General features: G+C 38.1%; 3 protein-coding genes across 8 annotated transcripts in view; all 3 read right to left on the reverse strand.

The window, feature by feature from the left end:
* LOC139115246 (tetratricopeptide repeat protein 38-like) overlaps positions 1–2,272 on the reverse strand; it is a 260,249-nt gene extending 257,977 nt beyond the window's left edge. Inside the window, exons 1-3 of one of the 5 annotated variants that reach the window (XR_011548080.1) lie at positions 1,786–2,264; positions 546–623; positions 194–275 (exon numbers count right to left, since the gene is read on the reverse strand). Coding sequence is in view for 4 of the 5 variants with exons in the window: in XM_070677221.1 (XP_070533322.1) it covers positions 194–275; positions 546–623; positions 1,786–1,806 (181 nt within the window). In the remaining variant the exon portion in view is untranslated. Of the gene's footprint in view, positions 1–193; positions 276–545; positions 624–1,785 lie in introns of all 5 variants that reach the window. The other 4 variants (XM_070677221.1, XM_070677219.1, XM_070677220.1 and 1 more) reach the window with 4 other exon arrangements.
* Positions 2,273–2,732: 460 nt separating this feature from the next.
* Positions 2,733–19,473, reverse strand: LOC139115248 (tetratricopeptide repeat protein 38-like). 2 transcript variants are annotated; one of them, XM_070677223.1, is made up of 14 exons: positions 19,335–19,473; positions 13,655–13,732; positions 12,840–12,921; positions 11,799–11,970; positions 10,344–10,522; positions 9,918–9,993; positions 7,582–7,700; positions 7,294–7,350; positions 6,357–6,395; positions 5,796–5,874; positions 4,726–4,891; positions 4,331–4,493; positions 3,468–3,541; positions 2,733–3,157 (listed from the first exon to the last, which is right to left on the reverse strand). In XM_070677223.1, the coding sequence occupies exons 10-14, from the start codon at positions 5,860–5,862 to the stop codon at positions 3,067–3,069; spliced, it is 561 nt and encodes a 186-aa protein (XP_070533324.1). In that variant the 5' UTR covers positions 5,863–5,874; positions 6,357–6,395; positions 7,294–7,350; positions 7,582–7,700; positions 9,918–9,993; positions 10,344–10,522; positions 11,799–11,970; positions 12,840–12,921; positions 13,655–13,732; positions 19,335–19,473; the 3' UTR covers positions 2,733–3,066. The 2 variants fall into 2 exon arrangements, with proteins under 2 accessions (XP_070533324.1, XP_070533325.1); XM_070677224.1 differs by lacking the exon at positions 12,840–12,921.
* On the reverse strand, positions 7,569–19,355 carry LOC139116602 (tetratricopeptide repeat protein 38-like). The gene is made up of 6 exons (XM_070679199.1): positions 19,335–19,355; positions 13,655–13,732; positions 12,840–12,921; positions 11,799–11,970; positions 9,918–9,993; positions 7,569–7,700 (listed from the first exon to the last, which is right to left on the reverse strand). Exons 1-6 carry the CDS (start codon positions 19,353–19,355, stop codon positions 7,569–7,571), a joined length of 561 nt encoding a protein of 186 aa, XP_070535300.1.
* Positions 19,474–20,174: the final 701 nt, after the last annotated feature.

Here is a 20,174-nt window from a genome sequence, read left to right on the forward strand (position 1 = left end):
ACACACACACACACACACACACATACATACATACATACATACATACATACATACATACATACATACATACATACATACATACATACACAGTCACACACACATTTCAGAAGGTATTGTTCACTGTGAATTTATATTTCTTCAGCATTTGCTGTGCTTTCGTAACGGTAATTACATATACATGTATATTATTTACCAAAACTTGGATCAGCTGACAGCATCTTTTCGAGACAGATCCCGACGCCTCCAATACTTTTGTCCTCGTAACCTGTTGTAAACTAGGAACAAATAAAGATGTGACCGGTCATGAACTAGGAGAATATAAATTCATGTTCGGCCAATAGCCGCGACTGTTACAAGTGATTTCATTCTTTGTTTTTGAAGGTTTCTTTTAATTCGTTCAGACAACAACACACAGACACACACACAAATACAATGGAAAGACCGTGTACTTTTGTGAAGCTTGGATATACGATTTCAAATATGTCAGTTATTTTCATGATCTTAAATAAACTTTATCATGATCGGATTGGGTGTTAATTTATTACCTGTGTCAATGCTGCGTCGTACATCTTGGCGGCTTCGTTGCTTGTTGTTGACAAGGGAAACCCAACATTCTTCCATTCCTGTGTTTTGAGTATTTTTTTTCAAACATTTTAAATTAATAGTTAATAAATGTTTCGTGCCCGCTGTAATTGAAAGCACTGCTCAGCAGAAGTTCTACAGTACAGCATGTTACATGATATTTTGTAGGATTTCATATCGGCCCTTTTTTCATCCGCCCATGCTATTCCCGCTTTGTGTGGACATTCAAGGAAAAGGAAATTCATTGAATGTATCCTATGTTGATTTGTTGCCGTAAGTTAGTAGCCTTTGACCTCACCACACAGTACATTGTGTTTCCGTGACCTCTCTGCAGAAAGGGCTACAAAGCTTTCAAGGTCAGGACAGCCAGTCGGCACGAGTCACATGTGTCGACGCATGATAGGCATGACATTCGAGTGTGTGTGTGCAATTGGTAGAGATCAAGGCATTGTATGCCACGCCCTTCCTGTAGTGTAAAATTCAAAACATACGTCCACGAAAAGACCTGTAATGTATTGAGGTTGTACATGACTTTGTATGCTCGTCAAGTGGATGAAGCCTTGCGTAGGTCTTAGCGCATTCTTTGACTGTCCACGGTCATTCGTGATCTATTCAGCTCTGGGACTATTCGCCCCATAGACGTGTGTACATAAGCGAGAAAAAACCCGCTTATGTACACACGTCTATGGGGCAAATAGTCCCAGAGCTGAATAGATCACGAGTGACTGTGGACTTCCTTCACAAATCTTGTATCTCAGAGCACAATTCCTCTGCCAACTTATGTGGCCTCAACGCGAACGACCAGTGGTCCCCACAGTAGATAATGGTTATGCACACGGTAGGTGGACCCTCTTACCCAGGGCATTTTTCTGGCTCTGAGGTGCGTTCTGCCCGTACTAGCCGTGTAAACCACATTCGCTTGTGAATCGATACACAACAGCTGCTATGTGGTATGCGTGAGAAAAGTAGGTGCATACCTAGCTCCGCATGGCAGGGCTGTGTGTTACCGGTGTTATACGGCCTCCCACCACCGTATAACGCCGGCAACACATGCACAGCCCTGCCATGCAGAGCTAGTGTATACCAAACAAGGTCGGTCGTGTATCGCAATCGTGGTGTGAACCGTAAACGGGTGCGGTGGTCCAGTCTGAGTTATGAATCGATTTGACAAGTAGTGCGAGTACAACAGCAAAGTCTGCTAACCTGACAGTCTTTATAATTCATTGCTCCTTCTTCATTGGCATTAAAGAGCGTTGTTTCGATGAATTGACAGCGCAGCAGTGTCCGCAAACCTCAGCAATGACAGCCCATCAAAGAGCACGCCCTCTAGTGGTGAATTTGTGGGTTTGATGGCTTATGGTAATTGTATCGTCAATTACTCGTACTATAACAAATTTATACTGCGAATTTGGCGAGTTTTGGACATTTCAAAAAAAATGACTTTTTCGATAAGGCTGTACGCATGAAGACAAAAAGTAGTATAACTTGGATTTATGTGTAAATATCTGCTCGTATAGCTTTAAAAACTAAATATTTTAAGAGTCACTGTATGATTGCTTCGCATTAGAACATAACTGAAAGCGGCGGTCTTCCGATAACCAGCAGCAGAAAGTTATATTTGTAGAACTGATAGGCTTTGAACGATCAACGTTGATTTTTTTATGTATTCATAGATGTATCATTGGTAACAATACTTAAATAGTGAAGTGTAACCATTCTAGTCCGAAACGTTTACTGTACAGTTATATCAATTAGGCCTAATATTCTCACTTTAAGTTGTCATTTGTAGTACTGTAATCCATTTACAATATCTTGTACACTTTATAGAATGACTAGGACCAGACGCCCCTATGCTTCTGCAAAATCAGAAATGACGCAACTTTAGAAAATTAATTTTTACATTTTAATTTCTAACTTCATTTTAATTTTTAACTTCTGGCACCTTCTAAATGACATTACAATTTTTACAAAATCTCTTTTGTTGTTGTGAGACCAATCCTTCATGGTGTACTTTTTGGAGACACAAGTGCTCCAGTTATGGTATTGTAATACAACGGTTTCTTTATACTATGGAAATGAATATCAGAAAACCCTACGTTTGCTATGTATTTGCTCTACGTTGAATTGACAACGAATATCCTGATAACACGTAATTTGAACAGTGTTTTATTTTGTCAGATTTGTCATGTTGCAATAGAGACCAAGCAAAATGGCTGCATAGATCTTACTTTAAACATTACAGACGATACAATAATCGTGGATTACTATTTAACGCATGTTGCAATCTGTAGAAATAGACAAAATCATGGCTGTGAACGGTTTAAGAGGAGCAAAGAACTGAAAACACAGTGTGTCTTTGTTCCCATCTCTCAAGGAAATATATGGTTTTGGTTATCATAAAGTTTCGAAGTTATTATATATCAGTGATTGATTTGAATGCTGTTATGAACATGTTTCTAAATCTTAGCAATGTCTTCGTCATTGCTAGTTATTGGAAATGTCACCAAGCTGTGCAAGTATCCTGTCAGTCATTGGAGAACATTTTCGTTGAGCTTGTCTCTCCTGTAGAAGGCTCCTAAGATGTAAACGATGAGTAATAAAGTATGAGATATATTCTGAACAAAATAGTTTCAAATATTATGATCAAAATCATGTTGAGACATACATGGGAAGTACTGTTTACTGTACGATATAAATAACTGTTTAGTGTGTACGTTATATGCGCCCATGTTCCCTTGATACAATAATTTCACATGGTAAAATATTTTGCGGGTCAAAATATTCACGCGCATGGCCCTATGGAACTCTCATTCAACCACTACTCCCTTGAACACATACAAATCATGTCCCATCAGACACTCTAGTAAAAATTTCACTGTATATACCTAGCGAGCAACTGGTGTTTCTGTTCAGACGACTTAAGGGCAGCATGGATAAGAAACAGATTGAAGATGTCTCTCTGTTGGAAAATGAAAGAACTTGAATTATTGAGATGTTTAAAGTTGTTTATTATGACTGGCCATGCATGGCTGGACGTAACAGGATATCGCACGAGATCCCAAAAGGTGCCCCATTTGAAAACAGTCTGTTTCACGAGGCCGTAGCCCGAGAGAAAGAGACTGTTTTAGGCGACTGTCAGGCGCGGGTGAACACTCAATATGTTTTGAACACACACCTCATCCAATTTTCTCGCTGAAGTTGAGAAGTTTCTCGATCACCTATCATCACTCAGGCTTGTCTTAGTCGCCGACGACACTGCTGTCTTCTTTACGCGTTTTAGAACATGCACAGGCGTAGACTGCATTTTCAAATTTTCCCTGTCAACAGTTGTTCTGAACTTTTAACTATAAACTTTTAACTTTTAACAGTTTTGGAAACCATTAACCGGTAATTTGGCTCTTTGTATGTATCAGCGTCAAAATCACTCATGCCAAGCACGGTTAAAGTAGAGTAAACGTATGCCACGTGACTATAAATCAACGAATCACAACAGAGAGTTTGGATGAGGTGAGTCACAATAATTTTTCTTGAAAGCAGAATGCATCTACGATTGTTTCACATAAATATCCATACTTTCAACGTGCATTACAAAATGAAGCACACCTTCGACTCTAAATACAGTAAATCCACAGTGGTTGAGCATGTACAGTTGCTTGTGAGAAACATGCAGTGCATTGCGCTTGTGATACGTTATCATTATGTACTACTACAGAGCATAACGAAAAATGTAATCGAGCGTAAATATGTACTGTGCGTGACTCCCACCAATTCCCTGAATTCTGTACCTAATCGGTGTCAAGATATCAACTGCAGTGCCGTAATCACCATTGCCATAGGCATTGAATGCTTCACACAGGGGAAGACCGACTTCCTTGGATACCCTTGCATTGTCATTTCTGTCGTCGGCATTGCTATAGTTATGAAATGAAACAACGGGAAAATGGACAAAATGCAGTTATCTTACTGTATCATGTCTGCTGTTTATAGGCCAGTAGCAATTGTGCGACCACCACACCATGATCACAGCATTTGACAGTGCCATTTTCCCCAACAGTTATAGCTCAGCTAATATTATTTGTTGCAATACAATCATTGTTTGCTTTTTGATATAACAAATTCAAATAAGACATATCTATGACGTACTCGACGAAGTCTCTCAACGACTCGATGAAGTTAGCAGCTACATCATCCTGCTCTGCTCCTCGAGTAGCCATGAAGGAATGAATATCATTAAACATGTGGGTATGGTCACCGACACGGGGAGACCATCGTTTGTGCACTTCCTTCCATCTGTCACCAACATTCACACCTGCGGATACAATTACAACCCTTTTCAGAATTAGAGCGCGAAGCCACTGCAGTGAACTGCAATAAAACTGCTTACACTAATTAGTTTCAGCTGTAGCCGTGGCCACTTTGGTGTTGAACAAGGCTACTTGATAAGGACCAAAAAGTCTGCTTGTACAAAGGCAAAACTAGCTCTGTCTGAGGCTCGAGTTGTAAATGAGAGTTTACGATTGGCACCCTGTGTTCAAGATTAAGATACAATGTAACATTACCATGCACTGGTCCATGTACAAATCTTTTTTTATTTCAACTTCCCCAGACAAACTGTCTGCATGGGACATACAATGTTGTCGACTTTGCCAGCTGGCTACAGCTGAAACTAATTAGTGTGAGCAGTTTTATTGCAGTTCACTGCAGTGGCTTCGCGCTCTAATTCTGAAAAGGGTTGTATGTCAAGTTATCAAACCAGCACATACTGTGGGGGAGGTTTTTGTACACCTTATAGTTCTCTCGCTTTCCCCAAGAAGCGGGTTCACAAGGAAACTGAGACACGCAGATACACACTTTTCATACACTCGAAGTCGTTTGCTTTATTCGTGTAACTAACGTACATGCGCTGTCTACGGTGTGACAGCAAACTGGCGGGGAAACTAAGGTACTATTGAAAGGCCTGCCAAACGGTTACATTGCTGCGATTTCTCTATAACTGTTTGCTTTCCGACACAAACTTAAACGATATTCACAACGACAACGAGAATGTTTTAAAGTTTCATTGAGGAAAGTCCAAACAAGTCTTTAAACGCAAGGATTGGCAATAAAGCGCACATCAAGGGCATTCTACCCTCTTGCATATGAAGAGTTGTGCCCATCGATCCTCGTGAGTTTTCGATTCAGAAATAGAAAATCAATTTGAAACTTAACCTTACCTTCCAATTCTAAACGATACAGAAACGATGAAGCATCCATCAGGTTGATTGGTTTATCTCTGTCCATAAACTTCTCGAGCTTGAAGTAAATTGAGGTATCAATAAATCAGTTGGTAAAAGTGTAATATATTGATAAACACCTTATTGAAAATGTGTATTGCTATATGAACAAAAAGCATAGTTCGATTATAGTATAAAGTCGTAACTTACACGTTTTCCGTGGGAAGATAGCGCAGAAATTTATAACATTTCGTTGGTGGTGGTAACGCAATATGACAGACAGCAAAGGAATTTACATGAACTTAAATTTTCTGGCTGGGGCGTTTCTCTGTAGGATACAGCTATTTATAGTGTAATATTCCTTTGAGTGTATGGCAGGTAAAATGCAAACACATCACTGCGATTGTTATTACGTTTCCAAACACTCGCATATGTACCATTCCTTTAAAAGACCTTATATTATAGGGCAATGTAAATACTGTCTTATATCTATTCAGAGGAATAAGGCGTACGTTGTGTCTCGAGTACCGCGTCGGCAAAGCAAGACACATACTGTTTTACCTGTTCATCATACAGAGTAAGGGCCTCTTCGTATTCCGCCTATAATATAAAATACGAATAATAATACTGTAAAATTGATTAAACATGCAACTATTAATTATCAAATTATGCCTGTAAGTGTCATAAGTACACTAATCTGATCATCATGTTAATGTAGCCACAATACAGGTGAAAAAATCTTGGAACTGTGCTATTCAAAAGATACATTAAACCAAGAGTGACGGCTTGAATTATTAGTAACTTTGATGAGGACATCAGCATTACTAGTATTTTGTTAAATTTGATATTTTTTAGAAATCACTTGTTTTAGACTGAACCCTGTAACATTCTAAAATAGTAGTCGAATAGATACCTTCGACCATCCCGCCTCAAGACATAATAGACCTTTTCCCGGTTATCCCACAATGCATTGCTGTGGCTGTATCAAACACCGTATACACACTCAAAACAACAAAAACATACTGATTTTGTGTTGTACAACGGATTATTATACAAGAATGACATAAATTTGTGATGCCAAAAAAGCCTCGTGTATTTTGTATCCATCGGTGACGAAAGTATAGGTCAGGGTGTAACCTGCCATAGTGTTCTATGAGTAACATATCTTGTGTACACCCCACGGCTAAAAGGACCATGGATAATGTACGCGGTGAATATCCTAGTGCGCACTGGATCATGGAACCGGTAAAAGAACTCTCGGGTTAATCATTCAAAACGTATAAGAGAAGGCAGTAGATGGCTACGTGAAAATGTTATATCACGTGCCAGCAGAAAATGGATTCCACGGCCTTTTTAACTGCCTTTTCTTACATAATTTGGAACTTCAAAGGTACATGACGTTATCAGGTTTCAAAGGCGACATTTGTTCTCTGTTTGAGACAAGGGAGTGTACATTAGTACTGGATTTAATTGCTTATCGAAAACACACAGTACGTACCCTTTCAATATGAAACAGACCCCAGTGCCAATATATATGACCAGCTAGAAAATGGTTCTGTCACAAAGAGAACAAATAAAGGTTGTTATACAAATGACTTTACAAATAAAGAGAATGGTGTTTTGTCGATGTTTACAAGATATTCCACTTGGTAGCGGACCAGTAGGTTTAAATGGATGCTGCTAAACAAACGATAAGACCAGAGTTCCAGGTTAAGATTCCAATACACAGCTATAGGCCTACAGGTCATTGCATTCTCTTGAACTACATTTGTGTTATTCTGCGTACCTTAAAATCTCTCTCCTTGCTTTGTGAAAAGTGACACCTTCTTCATAACGATTCATCATTTCCATAACATGAGCAATAGTATGTGTTGCCTGGCCGTCTTCCGGAGAAACTTCCAGCACCTATTGGAAATCATACTAGATGTAAATATACAATATACACCCCCCCCACACACACACACACACACACATATATATATATATAATATATATATATATATATATATATATATATATATATATATATATATATATATATATATATATATGTTGTATCAGCATGAGTGTCATTTGTGCTGCGTCAGACACGAGACGAAGTCGAGTGTCTGTCGCAGCACAAACGACATGAATGCTGATACGACGCAAGGAACAGGCGATATTGGGTAATGACCGATTTACCATATACTCATGCCCAGAATTTTACTAATACTTACGAACAACCTTAAATTTTTAGGCTTTACTTTTTTACGCCTTGGGCATAAATATCGAAATATTTGTGTGAACAGGTTTCACTCATAAACTATACCAAGAAATCAACATCACGCACGAAATCGCTGCAAGTCCTCCGTATCTCAATGAACCAAGAGAAAGAGACCGGGATTCAAAAATCGTTGTACAGGGGAATGTTTTAGGTGCATTATGCTATTACAATTGTAACCGATCAAATACTGTCCTTTACTTTAAATCCTCCTGATTTCGATCGCGCTCAATCGTCGTACTGCACGGAGACGGGCCGTCATTTTGTTTGTTTACACTGGGAGTTGCCATGTCAACGGCTGTCGCGCGCGTGGCACCGCTGTCACGCCAAGTGCTCGCTACCTGTTCTGAGGTAGACCGTTTCGTACGAACGACATAATGTTTGTTAGAGCTTGTCTAAAAAATACAACAACTTTAACGGAAAAACCATTGGAAAACATTTAGCAACCGGAAATATCCATGTTCGTCAAAGCCCTTCACATTTTTACGCCGGCGACATCGCGTCACAGGCGGACAGCGGCAGCCATTTTGTTTGTTTACGTTGTTTACCATCAATTTCAAATGTAGTTCGGGAACACTCCAAAACCGATGACGTTTATCGTGCATATTCTCGACGTTTACCGTGGATGCCGCGGCTATTTTACGGTAAACGTCACTCGGATGAGGCGATATGGGCATGAGTATATGGGCATGGGTATATGATATATATATATAATATATATATATATATATATATATATATATATATATATATATATATATATATATATATATATATATATATATGTATGTATGTATGTGAGTGTGTGTGGGGGGGGGGTAGTGCTCGATATATATATATATATATGTATTGCACACCTATTTCGAGATCATGAGGGCTATAGCGACTGTTTTTACTCTGAGGGGCCGTGCATTACCAGATATTATCATTGCCTAAATACATGGGTTTCCAAGGGTTTATGTGACTAATAGAGCTAATTGTCTCCTGTTGCAAGGGCACATAAACCCTGCAGGCAATAATACTTTGTTACATGCCTCTTCACAGTTAATGCTCTAGGACATTTAGTTACATGCACGGCATACTCAAACAGTTCTGCCATTATCGACAAGCATTAAACAGATGTTAACGAAAGTGCATGCATGTTTTTGTACATCCAGCGTTAGGCGTCTATCTTGACGTCGAAAACGTCGGAGGCTTCACCGGACCAGGTAACTATGGAAACGGTCCGCAAACTCGCAGGATGTTCCTATTCAAATCAATGTTCTGATAAGCACTATCATCGAGGCATGTTATAAACAGTTTTATATTTATATTGGTAAAATTGTTTGAAAATGCCCTGCATGTAACTAAATGTCCTATAGCATTAACTGTGAAGAGGCATGTAATAAAAATATTATTGCCTGAATACATGGTTTTATTTGCCCTCTCATTAGGAGACAATTTGCCCTTCTGGCGTTGGGCAAATTGTCACCTGCTCTTGGGCACATAAACCCATGTATTCAGGCAATAATGTATACTATTCCCCGAAGCTGGTGGGTATTGTGGTGTGTTTCTGATAATGCATGTTCACCAGGGTTTGTCATTTGAAATACTCTCATACCCTCTGATGTCACTTTTTTCGAGTAAGTCGAAAATAGACGTCTTATTTGTTAATCACGAGTCGTTTTCTGGAGAATGGCATGGCTACATGTAATGAGCAAGTCAAGTCTCGTGTTACACAAAAGACACAAAATGTAATAAAACTAGCTTATCTGTTTTTGTCTGTCTGTTAAACATCTCGGCTTCATATATCATTTGTTTTAGGTTGTATTTTAGATTATATAGAAAAGACTGAGAGAGAGGGGGGTTTTCTATTTACGTACCTCTCTTGCTATCTTCTCCGCTTCATCATAAAAATTTGTCTCTTCCAGACCGAATGCATATAGGCTGCGAATATTGCTGAAGAAGAACAAAACGTACTAGGTATTTGTTGGTCTTTTAGTAACGTTTGCACGAATCTTAGCCATCTAATGTTTTATTCTATTCGAGCTCATCAGGCCGAAATACTGTAAATATGACTCGATAATAACAGAATGATCAGCTTTTGGACTGACAACCATTTTAAGAGCACCATCTTACGCAACTAAATGTTAAGCTTATGAGTGGTCAAGTCGTATGGTTTGATACATTGTGCAAGATTACGGCCCACGAAGAACCTCTTAATTGATTATCGTTTCATGAAGATGCACAATGAGTTACGAAATAAAGAGAATTAGATGAACTTATTCTAAAGCTGCAAATTCACCTACCTCTTTAAAAGGGAAGGTGGCAAGACTTCCAATGTGGCAATACTCGAGCAAAGCAGTCTCTAATCCGGTAACTACGGCCATTCATCAAATGCGCCATGAAAGCATTCTGCGCAGCCATGATGTCTGTCGGATAATATAACAAAATTTCCTCCCATTTGTCACAAGCAACTGCAGATTGCCTGAAATTAAGTGGAATATATTACTTTTATGTATAAAAAGAAAACCTTAATTTTTTAAGTAAACTAAGTAATTATTTCTTTCAACTAGAAAATTGCACAATGTCTAATTGAAGCACTATCACGTTAATATTGCGACATACCAAATACATACTTTTAGATTTTTATTTTTTCTCAGATATAGAAGTCCCAAACCTCAATAAAGTACATATTTTCTGAAAGGCCTGATATTGGGAAATCCGACAGTGCACAGTACAAAGTCATTATTTGCATAATAGTCACGTGACAAGCGTTTTGCTGAACCTTCAAAAATCGGGTTTTCCTCCCTTTAGCGAACAGGCTGCAAGATTTCCGGTTGAAATTTATGCACTGACAAGCCTTCAAACACTTTCAATGGCGCATAAAAAACCAAGGCATATAAAGGAAATTCGAGACACAGATTTGAAGGATATTACCAAGGCTTATCAATGCACAAATAACGACCGGACATCTTCCAGCATATTCGCAAGGGGAGAAAAAAACGATTTTGGAAGGTTCAGCAAAACTATTATGCAATTAATTATTGTGTTATCTATACAGTCGGAGATCCCAATATCAGAGCTTTCAGAAGAAATATACTTTATTGGGTTCGAGACTCGTATGACTCAGAAAAAATAAAATCTGAAAGTGTCTAGGTATGTCGCCACCTTAAGATAAACATTGACGAAACCAACAAAAGCCCGCTTATATATTGGAGGATAGTCATAAAACTTATTACATGGACATGAAGCCACCATTTCCGATTGACTGCCAGTGATTTGTACTCAGCAGAGTCATTTTAGCAATGCATTGACTGTAACATTTGAACGCGAGAATGCCTAGAAGACTCGGTTACAGAGATATGTTAATGACGTGAGAACGTCGCGTACGCATACAATGCTTATTGAAAGGTATATGTTTTATTCACTAAGACAACTCAATCAGTATGTCATCTTCAAGTTACACGGTTTAGAAATTGTTTCTCTTTCATCTAACATCATAATGTTAGTCAGCTGAACTACATCGGTCAACCTCACTGTGGCTATGAGCACCGGCAAGTAAACTGAAACACTGAGAAGGAAGAAAATAATTCTGCTTATTAGTGCTTGAAGATATTCCTTAAGTGGCCAATGAATCATTCGTTTTTAATTGCTGGCCAACGAGAGAACTGTAACTCAAGTCGCTTATATGTATTTATGGGACTGAAGGGCATTTGAAAAGGCTATATGCGGATATATGGAACGTTTATAGATGTACTCACCCAGCAGAATACAGTTTAACAGCTTCCACATGGAGTTTTTCAAGTGGATTAACGTCTGCTTTTTTGGCCATTGTAACCATTTTGTCGATGTTGTTTTTCAAATCACTATTGGTCCGTACGCTCGCCCCACCGCCAAGAAGCATCAATCCGTTTTTAAAAGCATGACCAAGTACTGGGTGACACAAGACAACAAAAATACAGGAAGTAAACAGTAAATTTGTAATGAACGACCTGTGTTGGACTTAGAAATTGCAGACACGGCTACTTCTGGATAGAAAAATACAAATTGGTGTATTCTATGATATAAATAAAATAGATGATGTATTGTGTTTTGAATAAATATGGCTTGTCTGAACATGAATGGTTTGGCATTTTGGGGAATTTTAGGACAAACGAAAGTGTCTATTTGACAAAATGTCCCCATTTCAACTCTAAATACTTCAAATTTCAACATACGTCGCTCGTATGCGGTAGGTTTAGAGTTGGCGGGCGTAACACGAGGCAAGTTCAATTATGGAAACGTACATCGCTTCGTTGCACGTAAATGAAGTTAAACAATTGAACAAAAGGGTACGTAATCTAGTATGTCAATATGTGTCTTTCATTCGATTGTTTATCTGGTGTGTGATTTTGTTTCTGTCCTTTTGTGAGTTTTAAAAAGCAAATATCTTTTAAAAATTTCTTTCTTTCCCTTAACTGCAAATGTACGTAAAATTTTTACAGAATTATATATTTATCCATGGTTTGACCCTTGTTCAAGGCAAAGTATGATTCGCTTCTCTCGTCAATTATACAGACCGTATACCAAGTCTCTGAAACACATCCATGCATGAGATTAAATTCAGTTCAGAAGTATACAAAGCTCTTCGTGGTGATTGTCTAGTTGGTCGAAAGCACCTCTTTCGTGCGGCTGTCATTCCAATTACAAATAAGCTGTTAACTCATTACAGACAAATCGATTTTTCAAATGCGAAAATCCATTAACGACGCAGATAGTATGAATCATGATATGTTTAATAAATGAAAGAGGGTATCATTTACCGAATTCAGGATCGGCCATAAACATTTTCCGTAAGCAGGTACCTATGTCTCCCACGCTATCATCGCTGTAACCTCTCATGTACTAAATGCAAATGAAAGTGATAACTTTAGATCGAAATGAAATGTAAAATTTTATGTGTAATTTCTTTCTTTTCAAAACTACACAATTTAATTTCATATTTGCGACTGTAAGCGTGACTGTTCCTGAATGTAATTAATACCATTGCAATCGTAATGATGAAAGCTAGGTCAATTACAGCAGACAGTGTTACATGAGCTACGTGGGCCTTTTTTCGAGAGAGCAGGGAACTCCTATGAAACACATTACGTTTCCAGGGAAAGAGGATGTTTTCCTAAGTCATCTTGGTCTGCGAGATCAAAAACATGTTAATGGAAGGACCAATTTAATTTCTGACCTTTACCAGCAAAGCAATAAGTCGGAAGCATAAGGTGAATTTTCAGGTCACGATTTACTTTAACATTGAATTTGTTACGAAAAATGAAGGAAACATTGACGGACATGTGTATCTTTTCAGTTTTCATGGATACGATTGTGTATATGTATAGTATGTGTACTGTATGTGTATAGACCATGTAGCAATCCTGTGAGTGCCACATATATTTTATATGTCGAGTACTGGTACATACAACAAAGTCAAATCCGTAGAAGAAGAAGAAAAATGCATTTACCTCCGGTAACGACAACCGAGACGTATAGTCAGGTATTTCGAAAACGATGAGCACATTCTACCCCGCATGTGGCACCCGCCATATATCAAAGTGAAAGGCAGGAAGAGTGTTTGACGATTCATTACCTGTGTCACTGCAGCATCGTACATCTTAGCAGCCTCGTTGCTCGTTGTTGACAAGGGAAACCCAACTTTCTTCCATTCCTATATCCATAAGTGGAGAATAAAGATATAAGAACAAATTACATTATCAAATACCATGAATTCATTGAAGAGCGCCGAAACCTTTTCTGAAGTTGTGGCTTTAGAAGTGCTCTGCCAACAGGGTTGTCACACTACTTTCTAACATCTGTTAAGTTTACTACTGCCACGACAGTTTGCACGCGAGCATGCGATATTTCCCCATACATTACGGAGCTAGGTCCCGGGTATCGAATTCACTCAATTTTAAAAACCTCACCTTCTCCTTTTCGAATGCCAAAACTACGGAGAAAACGATCTTGATTTAGTGTAATTCAACTATGCCTTTAGAAGCTGGCTATCACACTCACTTTAAATAATTTTCAGACATTCACACAAAATTTTACGATTACCAATACGTAGGTGGCAAAATTACGGAGATAAATTATATTATTTTGGCTAATTTTATCGTCTTCCTCTGGACGGAGTGAAATGACGGAAGTTTAGTATTTCGGACAGTAGGAGGTCCAAAATTTTGTATACTAATTTGAGGGTGTAATAATCGGAAAATGGATGATAGAACCTGGCGTTGTAGTGCGATCATGATATTTGTGATCTTGGATAATTTGAATTAGAAAACCCGATTTAACTAAACGTCAGGAACGTCTGGAATGTCCATGACTGTACGCAAAGAATATGCTGAGCAAATGCACAGATGTTTCTCGTATTGTCGTTAAATAAGTGAGGGAATTTCCGTCACATCTATGTAGAATGTCGGTAGGTCATGCTAAGTATTGTACGTGAACGAACTATTTCAGTGGCGTTTGAATTCAAAAATAAATGTGATTTTTTTAAACACACAAATAATACGACAATTTACTCTCGTCGCTTTTAGCGCCCTACATCGTCTAAACCAAACAAAAACATCAAAGGGAAGCAGCATTATTGCTTCATTACACACGCTGTCACACCACTTCTGACAAGCTGAACTGCCGGAGGAAAAGATATATAATTGATGGTAATGACCGATAACCATCAAATGTGACGCAAGTCGATGTTAAAAATATTGGTTTTATGACTGTCTCATGTGACACAAGCATAGACCAATTTAACATGCAAATTGGGCAGTATAACGTTGTCCAAACAAAAAAAACACACATCAAAACGCTATACTTCAACTGTTGAAAAGTATTTGAGCGTACAACAAATGTACACAGTACAGGTATGCATCGGACGTTGGCGCAAGCCTTCTTCACGACCATGCATATGCCGAACGGCCGTGACGATAACACGAATACACCCACCATTAGGCCTATTCAAGTATAATTTACGATAGAAGTAGTTGTGTGCTCATCTTTGTGTTTCCTATCCAGACAGTACCGGTATATATAATAAATAACTACCGACACTGAGGAGTTTCTGGTTTAGAATCGCCGAGGCGGCCGATCCTGTTCTAAACCAAACACTCCAAGGGGCGGTTGTCACCTGACTGAAACAACACTACACGGGCACAAGTATCACAGTGCCCACTAGATGTGTCAGCCAATCCACTAGAGTGGACACTGTGGCCAATCGTGTGTATTAAGGAAGACAGTGCGGTGGCAAAGAAAATCAAATCCAACCAAAGACTCAACGCAGTCACTGTTATAGGAAGATCATAAAGTGTGCATAGAATCACCACGTGGCTAGAAATGGCCTAATTGTGAAAAAAGCAAAGTGATTTATGTGCAGGCGAGGCTCAACCAAACTGAATACCAGGTTTGACTTTTTGTAATTTTATATCATAGCAAGTCTCGTCAACTTTGGTCAAGTCAATCCAGATATATATCCTTAAATAGGAACGTTCATTAAAATTCAAATTAGTAACTCGCTAAAGTAAAAATGCTAAATAACTTCAATTATATTATATCACAGTATCTGCAATATCCATAACACGTTTTGTCAGCTTTGATTAATCTAATCTAAATATATTCCTCTAATTAGGACGTTAGTTGAATAAAAAAATAAAATGCAATAAAAAGTAAATCGAAAATTAGTAATAAAAATGTAAAACGACTTTTGGTCATCATAGTTCCTTCAATGTACAGAGCAAGTTTCGTCAATTTCGTTCAAGTCAATCCAGATATATCCCAATAAGGAAAGTTCGTTAAATATGCAAATTAGTAATTAGCTGAAGTAAAAATGCTATAATAACTGGCAATAATGTTTTAGTATCTCCATGTCTATCACAAGTATTGTCAACTTTGACCGAGTCAATTCAGATATATATTTCTAGTTGGGAGAGTTCGTTCAATATTCAAATTAGTGATTAGCTTGTGAAAAGCTAAATGACTTTTGCAATTGTTTTAACCCAGTATTATTAATGTACATAGCATGTTTCGCCAAATTTGATCAAGTTTATCCAGGTAAATATCCTTAAATAGGAAAAATCATTAAATATGCAATTAGGAATTGGCTGAAGTAAAAACGCTTAATGACGTTCAATAATGTTGAAATTTAACATCTTCCATGTTCAAAGCAGGTTTCGTCAACTTTGGTAAAGGCAATCAAGACATATATATCTGATCATGAAGGTTCATTAAATATGCAAATTAGGAGCTGGCCGAAGGGAAACGCTTAATGACTTTCAATAATGTTGTATCGTAGGATTTTCCATGTAAAAAGTGCTATGTAGGTCAATTTAGCCTAGAACATTCTCAAGGTTACTGTCCTTCACGACCTCACGACCTTAAATCAAATTAGTCATGTTTGGGACACTCTAGAAATTCAATTACCGTGTAAGTGGAAATATTTTAGAGCAGTAATTAACATATCAATAGAAGTTCTAGATTGTTCTCATATTCTCTTATATGACCATTTGAGTATAAATAGGGGACCGCACAGCTTTTCAGTCAGACATTTGGGATCGTGTCTCTGACGTGTTACTTCAAGACTTTGGAAACTCAAGCAGTATTAATTTCAAGATTTTCATAACCTTCACAGCGACGCTGGATTTTTTCTATGGACTTTGTGCAACCTCAAGCCTGCAAACTAGCCAAGTACTGCATCGGTCTGTCTCACTGTCTGATTCTGGAGCTTTTGTGCCGTCAAAGCTGAGAAAGGAAGCCTGTACACTTTACAGTTTATATTCCATCCCTTGACTTAGTGATTAGTTTTATTTTTCGTAATAAGTTTCGTTTTAAAAGGAAATGGCTTTTCCATCGTTTTCTTCGTTTGTTTCTCAGGTAAAATGGCAAGTTTCGTAAACTTCGGTCAAGTCAATCAAGATATATAGTGCTAATTAGGAAAGTTCATCAAATATGCAAATTTGAAATTTGCAATTTGTCACACCTTTATGTCTTTCATGGCGGATAAACCCCTGTGTGACATTTGTAGCAAATCCCATGCAATTCTATGCAGCTGTTCTTAATTTATGTCTCTTTGAGATATTCTTGAATATAGCCTTATTACGAAATTCAAACCCACTAAATTTTCAACACAGTAATGCTTCAGCGAAAATTAAAATATATGCAAAGTCCATCAAATTTGGTTGAGTACTTCTTGAGATATGGCCTAATTACAAAATTCATGAAAATATCATAACGAGAATTCATTTAGAAGCCAACCCACCAAAATCTACTCAGATATAGATCTTATCAGGACAATGCTATATACCAAATTACATTACATTGGAACAGAATCCGTCTACGAACGGATAGACAGACGGACACACACTCAGATATTGCGGCGACATAAGACACCTTTGGCGCTTTGTGACACGGTGTCTAAAAATCGATAGTGAAGGTGTCACCTGGTCACAGCGAGCAAGTCATATTTGGTATTCGTGTTCTGGTATTCGTGCTTGATTTAAATGACCAAGATACCAGATATCGCTTCGTGGGTAAGTACTTAGACTGCATTCCCAAACATCTCTGAAGGGGCGGGGGAGAAGATTCCAAAAAAGTTCTTAGATTTATTCAAATACCCCCTAACAAGCTTAAAATGGGTTTCAAGTCCACCTACTTCTGACTTGCTATAATTTTGAAGTCCCCTCTCAAAGGAAGGCACAACAATTCCAACAGAAGTGAATTCTAGGATTAAGAATATCAAGTTTCAAAGCAATCCAACATGAACTTTGGGAGAGAATGTTTTCTTGACCCAAAATGGGAAAAATTACCCAAAAATACAAATATGAAATTTTCATCACAATTTGAACAAATCTATTAGAAGCTGACCTTAGGGTCCTGCATACCAAGTTTCAAAGCAATGAGACGAGCTGTTTCAGAGTGGGAGATTTCGTTAAAAAAAAAAAAACGGAAAAAAATTGCCCCAAAAATACAAATTCACAAATCAAACTAAAGTCCCCGTAAAGAACCTGCATACCAAGTTTGAACCACATCTGGCCTGTTGTTACAGAGTTTTAGGAATTTACAGAATTTTCCCTTTTTCACCCTATTTGCATATTTTTGACACTGACATGTTCATTTGAACGAATTCACATCTTCAACCCTAGGTTCACCTGTACACCATACATTCATGCATGGGTACATACATACATATATACATACATTCATACATACATACATACATACATACATAACATACATACATACATACATACATACATACATACATACATACATACATACATACATACATACGTACGTACGTACGTACGTACGTACGTACGTACGTATGTGCGTACGTATGTATGTATGTATGTATGTATGTATGTACAGACAGACAGACAGACAGACAGATAGACAGACAGACAGACAGACAGATAGACAGACTTACCATTTAAGCTCTCTTTGGTATATATACATTTACCAAATGTGAGCTAACCAAATATGATATCGGTATTTCACCCAAGTGATTATTTGTAGAGGTTAAAAAGTATCCTATGAAAGTTCGAAGGTCAAATAAGAAATAATCAATTACGATATTGATACCGGTTGGGACAGTCAGTGATTTTAGGGTCACTCCTTTTCTTGCAAACACTTTTGAAGGGTCACGGTTCTGTATGGAGGGGCTGTGGTCATGCATTTTTCCTGCTGGGGAAAATGGAAATGGCAGATAATGGAAGTGCAAGAAAGAATTTGTGAAAAGGAATTTGATATTCATTAAATTTTCAAGTCCCTCCCCCTTTACAATGTCATTTATTTCAGATCCCTTCCTGGCATGTTGTAAATTTTTCAAGCCCGTCGCCCGAAATCTTCCTCCCCAAAGGTGTTTGTGAATGCAGCCATAGCGTGTAGGGCTCTCGAGTGAAAGTTTGTAGGTTCGGAATCTGGTGTACGCATTCATTGTCTAATGTCGACTTGGAGGAATGGCTTGGTTGAAAAAAATCACTCGTAGGCAAGTAGTGAACAATGATTTGGCGGATATGAAGTGTCACCGCCATTCAAAAAAAACAGACAACACATTTTATACCATTCAAACCTGAAACATGCTAAACTGCAAAATAAAGTAGAGTCAGAACGATGAGTTCATGGAAATAAACACTACAGAGAACAATACTCTGACGTAGGCAGTGTGGTTTAAAAGACAAATATACAAACCCACAGCAGGGCCAGCAACAGTGGTGAATAAGGTCAGTAGCTCCTTACACTTGAGCTTGCTCCATAGTCAATGGCTGATCACTTACCTGACAGTCTTTGTAATTCATCTTTCATCGACACTTATCAGTATGCCTGATTCTGAAATTGTCGCTTCGCAATCCAAAAAGCCGTGTTATTCCCAGATATGTCGGGGTTTCTGTAGCAATAGCAGTGTCTGACGTACCATTTGTCTCGTGATCATTGTGGAGCAGCCAATCATATTGCTGACACTATGTTTGAAATAGCTCTAGAAATAACCTTTGGCCAATACTAAAGATCCTCATGGTCATACAAGGACAGAGTGTGCGTCGCGTCTATACATTTAGACTCATTTGGCAAAGTGATCATACATCTGGTTATTATCGAATCATATAAACACTATTTGGGCCTCATGAGGGCGAATAGCACATGTTGCATGTTTTAGAACTGTGTGAGTGCTGACATGGGTGCGTACATGCTTAGACCTCTAGGTCGTATTTTATCTCGTGTAGAGTAAATTATGATCCCACATGCAAATTTGACCAACCGTTCAAAAGTAGGGGAAGGCATGTGTCGACCTGTAGTTGCCCTTTAGAAGTTAACCTACAAATGACCTAGCATAACTTCGGGTAATCTCATATTTAAAAGCCTGCTTCAACATACTATATGACTACAACACCTGGAGAGTCAAAACAGACCTAGGGTTACATGTACTGTCTCAGATGGAAACTTAAATACAATCTTTCGAGTTTTAATCTAAAAATATGGCAGTTAAGTTGACGTCATGACAAGCTGCAAAAAGCTTTATTTTCAGTTGGGACAAAGAGAAGATTATCATTAGTAAGTTTATTCAAGGTCAGAATACATACATACATACATACATACATACATACATACATACATACATA

The sequence above is a fragment of the Ptychodera flava genome, chromosome 17 (genome assembly GCF_041260155.1).
Source record: "Ptychodera flava strain L36383 chromosome 17, AS_Pfla_20210202, whole genome shotgun sequence".
NCBI classification, from domain to species: Eukaryota; Metazoa; Hemichordata; class Enteropneusta; family Ptychoderidae; genus Ptychodera; species Ptychodera flava.